The sequence below is a fragment of the Bos mutus genome, chromosome 19 (assembly GCF_027580195.1).
Source record: "Bos mutus isolate GX-2022 chromosome 19, NWIPB_WYAK_1.1, whole genome shotgun sequence".
Taxonomy (NCBI): domain Eukaryota; kingdom Metazoa; phylum Chordata; class Mammalia; order Artiodactyla; family Bovidae; genus Bos; species Bos mutus.
Window position 1 is genome coordinate 839,628 of NC_091635.1, and position 12,314 is coordinate 851,941.

General features: G+C 42.5%; 1 protein-coding gene across 11 annotated transcripts in view; it reads left to right on the forward strand.

The window, feature by feature from the left end:
• CEP112 (centrosomal protein 112) overlaps positions 1 to 12,314 on the forward strand; it is a 356,316-nt gene that overhangs the window by 28,671 nt on the left and 315,331 nt on the right. For 9 of the 11 annotated variants that reach the window (XR_011467850.1, XM_070388925.1, XM_070388932.1 and 6 more), the window contains 2 exons: positions 9,169 to 9,259; positions 11,506 to 11,583. Coding sequence is in view for 10 of the 11 variants with exons in the window: in XM_070388925.1 (XP_070245026.1) it covers positions 9,169 to 9,259; positions 11,506 to 11,583 (169 nt within the window). In the remaining variant the exon portion in view is untranslated. The remainder of the gene's footprint in view (positions 1 to 9,168; positions 9,260 to 11,505; positions 11,584 to 12,314) is intronic. The other 2 variants (XM_070388930.1, XM_070388931.1) reach the window with 1 other exon arrangement.

Here is a 12,314-nt window from a genome sequence, read left to right on the forward strand (position 1 = left end):
AACCAACACAGAAGAATCAGTTGCATTTTTATACATTAACAGTGAACAATCAGAAAAGGAAATTTTAAAAAAGTTTCATTTGCTATAGTATCAAAAAGGATAAAATAATTAGGAATAAACTTAACCAAGGAGGGGAAAGACTTGTACACTAAAAAAAAAAAAAAAACTACAAGATACCGTTGCAAGAAATTTAAAAAGACACCGCAGTAAATGGAAAGACATCCTGTGTTCATGGGTTGGAGGAATTAATATTGTTAAGATGCACAGTATGACCCAAAGTGATATAACTCAGTCCCTATCAAAATTCCAGTGGCTTTTTTTTTTTTTCCAGAAAAAAGAAAATTCTTCCTAAAATTTATATGGAATCTCAAGTGACACTGAATAGCAAAAACAGTTTTGGAAAAGAAGAAGCTGGGATTTAGCATTTTCTAATTTCAAGACTTACCACATGGTCACAGTCATCAAAACAGAGTGGTGCTATCTCCGAAGGATAAAGTGAGCTTTCTGCACCATATGCGGTTTTAATCTTACCTGCTCTGTTAGGAGCTTGCATCTCCCGATACAGACTGAAGAGGTGTGGAAAAGAAAAAGAGGATGGAAGTGGCTGTATGAATTGCTAGAGTTGAGAAAAGCCATCAGAAGTGCTACAGCCGTGCTCTTAGGCTCCTTTCCCGTCAGTATGATTTGAGGTCTAGCGAGGATGGAGTCCCCAGCCCAGGCGTGCAGGCCGCTGTGCAGGACAGTCAGTGCCAATGCAGGTCTGAGACGCACGGAGGGCAGCATGACCTGGACACGGTGGCAAAGTTCACATCCAGTGTTTGTGCTGGGAAACGTGGGAGGCTAGATCTGTGGCCAGCTTTGTCTTTTGTAATGAAAGAACTTTTTTTTTTTTTTTTTGCATTTTAAATAAAAATAACTAGCGGTTTTTTAATTAAAAGTTTGTTGCCTAGCTACACTGAAACGCTATAATCACTCGGAGAGTGAGCGCCAAAAGTGTGTGTGTGCGCACACTGCCTTTGGACATTGCAGGCGTACTTGGTATTAGGTACTTGTTGGAGCACAGAGGAGATGTGCCCGTGCCGAGCTCTGTACAAAGGACAGTTGTTGCTTTAGTCTCTGAGTCGTGTCTGAGTCTTTGTGACTGCATTGTGTGCCACCTGCCAGGCTCCTCTGTTGATGGGATTCTCCAGGCATGAGTACTGGAGTGGGTTGCTGCTTCCTTCTCCAGTGAATCTTCCTGACCCAGGGCTCGAACCTGTATCTCCTGCATTGCAGGCAGCAGATTCTTCACCACTGAGCCACCAGGGCGGCCCACAAAGGACGGACACTAGTGTGAACGTGAGCATCCCCTCGACACTTGAAACACTCTGCCCGAATTTGGTAAAGGAGGCACCAGAGTTTGCCAGCAATAGTGGTGTAGAAGCCACCACTCTTAGGTATTGTGTAGCAATCAATAAAGTAGTTTTTCTTCTTACGATTCCATGTTTTATGAAGATGATACAAAGACTGAGAATGATCTTATCCAAACTATAAAGGGGTGTAGTGTTTTCTGATATCAGCCTGTGGTTCCTCTTCACAAAGCTCCTTGAGGGGTGCATTCTACCCTGTTCGAAGTTGGATTCCTAAGACCTGTCACTATACCGTGGAACACAGTTGCTCACTCAGTTATTTGCTGAAGGAATATATGAATGAATGGACAAATAAATGATCGGATAAAATTAAAAGAGGAAACAGTGCGGCACAGGCGTAAAGACAGCCATGTGGACAGATTGGGATGGAGAGCCCAGAAACACGCCTGTGCACACATGGGCACGTGATGCTGACAAGGATGCCAGGACCGTTTGGCAGGAAAAGGACAGTCTTGTCAACAAACGATGCGGCAAAACTGGACATCCATGTGCAATAGAACGCAGATGGACTCTTCCATTTCACATACAAAATCTAGTGCAAAGTGGATCAAATACCTAAAGGTACAATCTAAGACCGCAAAACTCTTAGAGGAAAATACGAAGGAAGCTTCGTGAGAGTGGAGTTGGCATTGATTTATTGGATGTGTACCAAAAGCGCAGCCAGCAACCCCAAAGGCCCTAGATAAGTTGGACTACCTCAAACTTAAAAACTTCTGTGCATCAACAGACAGTCAGCAGAGTGAAAGGGCAGCCCATGGAATGGGAGAAAGTATTTACAAATGACCTGTCTGAAAAGGCGACTGGTATCCTGAATATGTAAGAAGTCTCACAACTCAACAACAATAAAAACAACCTGATTGAAAAATGAGCAGAGGACTTGAACAGACATTTCTGCAAAGAAATGATCGCTAATCATTCTGGAAATGCAAATCAAAACCTTACATCTATTAGGATGTCTACTGCAAAACAAATGAGCAAACAACTACATGTTTGGCAAGGACGTGGAGACACTGGAGCCCTTGTGCACTGTGGGTGGGAATGTAAAATAGTTCAGCTGTAGTTGAACATCACTGGCAGTTCGTCAAGAAAGTTAAAATAACCATAGCAGCCAGAACCCCCACTTCTGGGATATACCCCGAATACCTGAGAACAGGGCCCACACACGTGTGCATAGCACCATGATTTGCAGCAGTCAGAAGACGGAAGCACCCAGGAGTCCGCCAGTGGATGAGTGCACAAACAATGTGGTGTGTAATGCTGCTGCTGCTGCTGCTGCTGAGTCGCTTCAGTCGTGTCCGACTCTGACACCATAGATGGCAGCCTATCAGACTCCTCCATCCATGCGATTTCCCAGGCAGGAGTACTGGAGTGGGGCGCCATTGCCTTCTCCGGTAGTATGTAATACTGAGCCTTAAAAAAGAAGGGAATTCTGACACATGTTACAACATGGGTGAACTTCGAAGTTATTATACTAGGGCAGAAGAGCCAGTTACAGTGAGGAACCCTGTCTGATTCCACTTACATGAATGAAGTGTAAATTCAGAGAGGCAAAGTCGAATGGTATTTGCCAGGGGCTCTGAACATTTGAAGAGACCCTGATGCTGGGAAAGTTTGAAGGCGGGAGGAGAAGGGGATGACACAGGATGAGATGGTTGGATGGCCTCATTGACTCAATGGACATGAGTTTGAATAAACTCCGGGAGTTGGTGATGGACAGGGAGGCCTGGTGTGCTGCAGTCCAAGGGGTCGCAGAGTTGGACACAACTGAGTGAGTGAACTAACACCCAAAAAAGATGTCCTTTTCATTATAGGGGACTGGAATGCAAAAGTAGGAAGTCAAGAAACACCTGGAGTAACAGGCAAATTTGGCCTTGGAATACAGAATGAAGCAGGGCAAAGGCTAATAGAATTTTGCCAAGAGAACACACTGGTCATAGCAAACACCCTCTTCCAACAACATAAGAGAAGACCCTACACATGGACATCACCAGATGGTCAACACCAAAATCAGGTTGATTATATTCTTTGCAGCCAAAGATGGAGAAGCTCTATACAGTCAGCAAAAACAAGACCGGGAGCTGACTGTGGCTCAGATCATGAGCTCCTTATTGCCAAATTCAGACTTAAATTGAAGAAAGTAGGGAAAACCACTAGACCATTCAGGTATGACCTAAATCAAATCCCTTATGATTATACAGTGGAAGTAAGAAATAGATTTAAGGGACTAGATCTGATAGATAGAGTGCTTGATGAACTGTGGACAGAGGTTCATGACATTGTACAGGAGACAGGAATCAAGACCATCCCCATGGAAAAGAAATGCAATAAAGCAAAATGGCTGCCTGGGGAGGCCTTACAAATAGCTGTGAAAAGAAGAGAAGCGAAAAGCAAAGGAGAAAAGGAAAGATATAAGCATCTGAATGCAGAGTTCCAAAGAATAGCAAGAAGAGATAAGAAAGCCTTCCTCAGTGATCAATGCAAAGAAAAATAGAGGAAAACAACAGAATGGGAACGACTAGAGATCTCTTCAAAGAAATTAGAGATACCAAGGGAACATTTCATGCAAAGATGGGCTCGATAAAGGACAGAAATGGTATGGACCTAACAGAAGCAGAAGATACTAAGAAGAGGTGGCAAGAATACACAGAAGAACTGTACAAAAAAGATCTTCATGATCAAGATAATCACGACGGTGTGATCATTCACCTAGAGCCAGACATCCTGGAATGTGAAGTCAAGTGGGCCTTAGAAGGCATCACTACGAACAAAGCTAGTGGAGGTGATGGAATTCCAGTTGAGCTATTTCAAATCCTGAAAGATGATGCTGTGAAAGTGCTGCACTCAATATGCCAGCAAATTTGGAAAACTCAGCAGTGGCCACAGGACTGAAAAAGGTCAGTTTTCATTCCAATCCCTAAGAAAGGTAATGCCAAAGAATGCTCAAACTACCGCACAACTGCACTCATCTCACACGCTAGTAAAGTAATGCTCAAAATTCGCCAAGCAATACGTGAACCGTGAACTTCCTGATGTTCAAGCTGGTTTTAGAAAAGGCAGAGGAACCAGAGGTCAAATTGCCAACATCTGCTGGATCATGGAAAAAGCAAGAAAGTTCCAGAAAAACATCTATTTCTGCTTTCTTGACTATGCCAAAGCCTTGGACTGTGTGGATCACAATAAACTGTGGAAAATTCTGAAAGAGATGGGAATACCAGACCACCTGACCTGCCTCTTGAGAAATCTGTATGCAGGTCAGGAAGCAACACTTAGAACTGGACATGGAGCAACAGACTGGTTCCAAATAGGAAAAGGAGTACGTCAAGGCTGTATATTGTCACCCTGCTTATTTAACTTCTATGCAGAGTACATGAGAAACGCTGAGCTGGAAGAAGCACAAGCTGGAATCAAGATTACTGGGAGAAATATCAATAACCTCAGATATGGAGATGACACCACCCTTATGGCAGAAAGTGAAGAGGAACTAAAAAGCCTCTTGATGAAAATGAAAGAGGAGAGTGAAAAAGTTGGCTTAAAGCTCAACATTCAGAAAACAAAGATCATGGCATCCGGTCCTATCACTTCATGGAAATAGATGGGGAAACAGTGGAAACAGTGTCAGATTTTATTTTTAGGGGGCTCCAAAATCACTGCAGATGATGACTGCAGCCATGAAATTAAAATATGCTTACTCCTTGGGAGAAAAGTTATGACCAACCTAGATAGCATATTGAGAAGCAGAGACATTACTTTGCCAACAAAGGTCCATCTAGTCAAGGCTATGGTTTTCCAGTGGTCATGTATGGATGTGAGAGTTGGACTGTGAAGAAAGCTGAGCACCAAAGAATTGATGCTTTTGAACTGTGGTGTTGGAGAAGACTCTTGAGAGTCCCTTGGACTGCAAGCAGATCCAACCAGTCCATTCTAAAGGAGATCAGCCCTGGGTGTTCTTTGGAAGGAATGATGCTAAAGCTGAAACTCCAATACTTTGGCCACCTCATGTGAAGAGTTGACTCATTGGAAAAGACTGATGCTGGGAGGGATTGGGGGCAGGAGGAAAAGGGGACGACAGAGGATGAGATGGCTGGACGGCATCACCGACTCGATGGACGTGAGTTTGAGTGAACTCCGGGAGTTGGTGATGGACAGGGAGGCCTGGTGTGCAGCAATTCATGGGGTTGCAAAGAGTTGGACACGACTTAGTGCCTGAACAGAACTGAGTGAGTGAACTGAACTGAACTGATGAACATTGGGATGCATGTATCTTTTTGAATTAGTGTTTTTCATCTTTTTTGCATATATACCCAGAATTGAAATTGCTGGATCATATGGTAGTTCTATTTTTAGTTTGAGAAACTTCCTTACAGTTTTCAATAGTGGCTCTACCAACTTACATACCCATCAACAGGGTATTAGGTTTTCCTCTTTTCCACATCCTCAGCAACATTTACTTGTGGTGTTTTTTGGTGATAGCCTGGCATTACGTTTTTGGGTTTTTTTTTTTGCATTTTTGTCTGAGCTAAAAGAGATGTCCTAGGTTATTCCTTTAGGCTCTTCTCCAGTTAAAATGCAGTTTTAACTGGCATTGTCATTGCTATTTCTTTAATTACTATTTTCCTAGTTTCTGTTTATATTTAAGGCTTCTGGAATTCATATTATTTTGATGTAAGGTATTTTGAATTTATTTTCTTTATCTCTTACATTTTCACATATTATATTCATTCCTTTATTTTTTGTGTGTTCTCAGAATATCTCTTGAACTAGTTTTCTAAGTTGCTGGTTTGATTTTTATGCTGTATTTAATGTGTCATTCTCTTACATTGGGGTTTTTTAAAATTTGGTAATCACATTTTTCATTTTTAAGCACATTTTTATGATCACAGATTGTTTATTTCCTTTTCTATCTGAAATGTGTACTTGAATCACACTGAAAACAAATTAAAAAGACTTTTTAGAAACTTTCTATGCATATTATGTTTCTTTAGCAGAAGGACATTCAATTAGACCTTTTTTAGACTTTTAAATCTTACATCTCATTACTTATCTCGTTATCTATAGTGACAAGTCTGTGATTCTGTAGTATCTGGAATCAACAAAGGTGCTGGGAGGATGTTTCTGGATTTCCGTTGACATATTTTACCTCTCCCTGGTGGCTCAGATGGTAAAGAATCCGCCTGCAATACAGGGGACCCGGGTTCAATCCCTGGGTCGGGAAGATCCCCTGGAGAAGGAAATGGCTACCCACTCCAGTATTCTTGCCTGGGAACTCCCATGGACAGAAGAGTCTGGCAGGCTACAGTCCATGGGGTCGCAAAGAATTGGACATGACTGAGTGACTAACAGAACGTTAGCCTTGGGAAGAAGCGACAGGGAAGAGCTTTGTATTTCCCGTAGTCTTACCCCTTCAGAGGAGTAAGGTGGCGCTCTCCTGGCGGGGACCCTCACTAGTACGCAGAAATCTCGCTTTCTGTGTTAGTGTTAGCATTCCCTCTTCCGGTACCACCGCGGGAACCCTGACCCTCTGCCACCGCCCCCTGCCAGCTGTGGGCGGTCTCTGTGAGCACCTGGACCGGCTCGTCTGTGGGGCAGACGGCACCTGCTGCTCTTCATGCAGGATAACGGGGGGTGAAGCTCTGCCTCCTGCCCTCTGTCCCCTGTTCACCGTGACCTTGGCCCCATCACTGACCGCTGCAGCTCAGAGCAGCAGTCAGTTGTGTTCCCATCCGGCGTCATTATCTGTAGCAAGGAATGGAGCCCCCGTGCTTGGTGCCCCGTGTGTGTTTCAGCAGTGACACTGGCGTCCGTCGTGTTTGGCTCAGCGGCCTCTACAGGGAGCTGACTTGGGTGGTCTCTGCTTCACTTGGGCTGTGCTGGGGACACGGAATGCACTCAGTCTTGGAAGGAGGGCTGTTAAGTGTGTGTTTGTAGCGGGGTTGGAGGCCAGCAGAACAGGTTGGACTAGAGATGAAGATTGGTGATGAGTTTCCCCTTGTGATTTGGAAACTAATGGTACACACCAAATTGAGCAGGGAAGCACATGACGGAGAAATAGATAAGGCTGGACACAGAGCTCAGGGATCAGAGCCTGTGTGAGGTGGGCAGAGGAAGAAAAGCCTGCCTAGCTTCCGGCTCAGAGTCCGGGCATGTTCGGGGCGGCTTGGCTGTGGGTGGTGCGGGAGTGTCTGGAGCACCAGTGGGACCGGGAGGAGGGGCTCCGTGGAGCCAGCACACGTGGCACCTTTACGGAGAGGAGGCAGGGTGGGGACCGCCTGGGCTCCTCTGCTCCCGCTGACTTCACGCTCAGCACCTACAGGGTGACAGGAAGGGGCAGGGCAGGGCAGGGCAGGACAAGGACGCCGTGGCTCCCCTGGCAAGTTCGCTGAGAGGGAGAGAGCTGGGTTGGTTCAGGACGGCTGCCCGCGACTGGAGAGGACGTGCTGGTTTATGTATGCGCCCTGTGTAATAAATAGATGAATGTTTCAGTCCTCTTTTTCATTAATATTTTCTGTGAGAAGAATTACTTTTAATATTTAAGCATTTTTTTCAATTTTTTAGCAGAGCTCTTTTTATGATTGTTTAATCTGTTCTTAAAGTGCAGCCACCACCTGGTGTGATGTAGCAGGTGTCTCTCCCACATACTAAGTTTGAAGAGCTTCTTATCAGCTCAGGCACACTGACTGATGAGATTATCCTCAAAATGTCACTGTATTTCTTTTTCTAATTTATTCTTAAGTGTTTGGATATCTGGACTATTGATTAAGGGTATAAAAAATCCACAGCTCACTTTAAAACAGCTTTTTTTCAGACATTCTAAATTACCTCGTAACTAGTCTAAGGAATGTTGTTCTGTCAGCGTTAACTACCAAAACCCACATTCATTTTAGCCTTGTCTTTCTGAACTACAGCTCTGTCTTTTGGAAACAATATGACCCACAGCTTGTGAGGGAAATCCTGATATGGCTAGAAGTAGAAAGTCAGTGACTTAATTCATTCAACAATGGTTCATTTTCATGTTGTGTCTCCTGAAGGAGCCATTCAGAGAACAGTTATTTGTCATCATGGAGCTTTCACTGCAGTAGCTGGAATAAAAATATATGGGAGACTTCAGGCTAAAGGAGAATACGGAGAATGGCATTTTGTATATTTGGTATATTTTATATTGGAGGAAAATCTTTTTTGTTCAAATTCATCTGGAAGCTTAAACCATTTTCCTATTTATGCTGTGCTTATCATATTTTACCTGAATTAACATGGCATATTTTAAAATTTAGGACTTTGATTTATCTGTAGTTTCTGACATGGTTTTGAATTTTCAGACTTTCAGCTGCATGAAAGTTTGTTATTTTGTATGTTTTAAGACTTCATCTTAATGTGAAACATGAATCCAACGAAACTTGCCAGCCTTTTAAAGTGTGATCTCCTCTGAGAGGGTGCGCTTTAAATCATCTCTTCCTACTCTTAGAAAAAGGGGAAATACCTGTGGTTTATTATACTCCCACTTGACAATAGCATTTGTTTGTAAGAAAGCATGTGACATTTAGGTGACATTTTATTTGTTGTGTGACCTAATTGAAGTAAAATGTGAGATACAAGTGGTTATTATCTGTATTTCTTTTTCCTTTGCTATTGAAATATCACTGTTAATATAAACAACCATCTCATTTCCAAAAGAAAAAAAAAACATGGTAGTCCTAGGTTTTAATGCCCTCGTGTCCTCTGAACTCCCCCAGTTCTGACTGTGGCTGTTTTGGTCTCTTAATAGGGAACAATACATTGCGAAGTTCCAACCCAGATCACAGTCTACAAGTCCAACCCACAGAGAAGATGGACAGATCCTCACCCCACAGGACTGTGTAAGATCAGATTTCACTCCTGCTTTTCTGTTTGTTTTCTTCTTGTTTTAAAATACCTCCGCACATTTTTAGTTTCGTGTTGTTAAATTCCTGTGATTCCTGACAGACAGTAAGCAGTCTGATGGTTTTGGTGGGTGTCCTGAGTTCAGGGAGAGGGACGTGTTGGGTACATTGCCGTGCTCCTCCTGCTTTCCCTACCATTCTGAAGCATCGTGTCTATGAGTCTGCCATTGTTCCTGGGTACTGAAAAATAACTTTGAAAAACTTCATTGTTTGGTTATCCCCCTTTTCTCTGTGTATATATAAAAATGACTAGACACACAGTGGTCATAAACTTAAGAAATGGGACTGGTTTGTAGTGAAGTAGGGGACACTTCCTTTCTGGTGAAGGTGGACCGTTCACCTCCTGAAATATGAATACCTCTCTTGCATGTTAGACTCTGCATCGATACTGTTTGAACATGGAGCTAGGGAGCTTCGTGAAGAGAAGGCTGTTGCCTGCTTGCCTCCATCCTTGCACAGTCCTGGCTTGTCTTGGGTTACAGCCTTTTAGTTACAAGCAAGCCATGCGTGATGCGTGACTTTTTTAGCACGTTTGCTCTACACATAATTCCTTCCGTTTTCTCAGTGATGGGGAATTCCAGTTTGGAACTTTAATAAGCCTCTTGATATAAAGAGGAACACATTTTAAATATTTGTGAGTTTATTATTAATCATCATATTTATTAAAAATAAACAAGGGAGGTACATTTTAAAAGATATTCTCATTCACACACACAAACATTCAAAAAGCAAGGGACGAACTGTAGAAGCAATAATGAATTTTAATACAGTGTAAATAGTAAACCCAACATTTTGTTCAATAGAAATTTGTAAATTTTTAATTAGTTTCTAAATTAGTTTCTAGTTAATTTCTAGATTTCAAATTAGTAAAATATGAAGAACATTTTAGTGTATTTTTCATTACTTCAGATAATATAAATGACCATAGATAGATTTATTTGTCAGTAATGAGGTTTTCCGGAGAAGGAAATGGCACCCCACTCCAGTGTTCTTGCCCGGAGAATCCCAGGGACAGAGGAGCCTGGTGGGCTGCCGTCTATGGGGTCGCACAGAGTCGGACACGACTGAAACGACTCAGTAGCAGCAGCAGTGAGGTTTTCTAGGAGCTTCCCAGGTGGAGCTAGTGGTAAAGAAGCCACCTGCCAGCTCAGGAGATGTAAGAGACACTGGCTGGATCCCTGGACTGAGAAGCTCCTCTGGAGAAGGAAATGGTAACCCACTCCAGTATTCTTGACTGGAGAACCCATGGATAGAAGAGCTTGGCAGGCTACAGTCCATAGGGTTGTGAAGAGCTAGACACGACTGGAGTGACTTGGTACATATGCACAAGGTTTTCTAAAAGCATGAAAGTGCTATACCAACAAACTAAATTTAAATAAAATAAATTTTTTAGCTGTACTCTAAAATATACATTATTATTTTATACCGAGTTACCTTCCTAAGTTTTTGGGCTTTCAGATCATTGTCCATTTCTAGACACAGATCTTTGGCTTTCCTCAGTTAATTATGATTTTAATCTGATTTGATAAATATGGAATATAAAAAATTATACAGCAGGGAAAAGAGCATGGAGTTTTAATTTTTAAAGAAAGTTAAGAATTACCATGATTACGTTTTCATGATGTGAATCCAAGGCTTATTTCTCTTTATGTTCGGTGTATAATGAGAAATAATTTAAGAACAAAGAGCTTCTTGGACATCAACCCAAACTTCCCTGCTCATTTTAATGAGAGTAAGTAATTCGTCTTTTCAAGTGTTCCCCTTTCCGCCTTTAAAACTACTGTGGTACACCACAATTAAAACTTTTTGTAAAAGAACTTAGAGTCTGGATTATTTTTTAAAATATTCTTTTGCATTTTTTGAAATGTAGTTAATGTGAGTATATTGTGAAGCAGTCTCATAGCCTTAAGCAGCTGCAATAAACAGTCATCCCTTGGAACTGAGAACTAGCTCAGCTGTAGCCTCCTCTCCTTGGAGTCCTTTCCTCTAAGGGTGGTACAGCATTAACCAAAACGCACACGGACACTCACTACTCTGAACGACACGTATTTGGCCTGTTTTCTCCCTCTCTCCCCTCTGCCCTTCCTACCTTCTTTCCTCTGTTATTTCTTCCCTCCTTCCTTCTTTCCTCCATTCTGTCTTTTGTTTTCATTCTGTTTTTCTTTTTCTTTTTTGTGTTTCAGGATATTCATTTGAAAAAATCTACTCTTTCTTTGGATGACAGCGACATGGGAACTCGCCTTAATAGTTGGAATCTTGGGGTAAAAAAAATTTGCTTTATGAATGTATGTTGATGTGGCAGAATCATTTTGTGTTTGGAAACATCTGAACTAATTTAATTCTAAACAGTGACTCTTACCAGTGTTAGACATTTAGTCCTGGGTGAGCGCTGGGAAGGGCTTGGGGAACAGGAAAGAGAAGCGTGAACGGTCCCTGTGCTCGACAAGCTGGCTTTCTTGTTGGTGAGACGAGATCCGCACATGAAACAGTTGAATACAGTTTCAGACAGTATGTGATCGAATACCAGAATGACTTACCCAGAAAGTAGAATACTGAAGGCCACATGTGTGAAAAAGCTCTCTGGCAGACTTCAGGTGTGAACCACCGTCGCAAACAGCAGTTTTCATTTGCAGAGGTTGGGGTGCCAGCATGCTTGGAGGGTAGAGGGAAAGGGGCCAGGAACTTAAGGCCGAAGGAGGCATGAAGAAAGGCGGAACGAGCGGCACTCGGGCAGGTGGGCAGGGCTGCCAGGCTGGGGCCCGTTGGAGCTTGCATGCCAGAGCAGAAGTTGAGCTTTTAGATTTGAGATGGTCGTGAGCTCTGAGGTTAGTCCATTTCCACTTTACACACAGGCTGGTTAATGCTTTCAGAAAGTGAAAAGGGGTTTAATCAATTTTTAAAACCCAACTTTATTATTATAAAAATAATTTGTAATTTGAAAAATGCAGAAAGTCAGATATGCTGAGAGATGATTAACATTTTGTTGTATGTC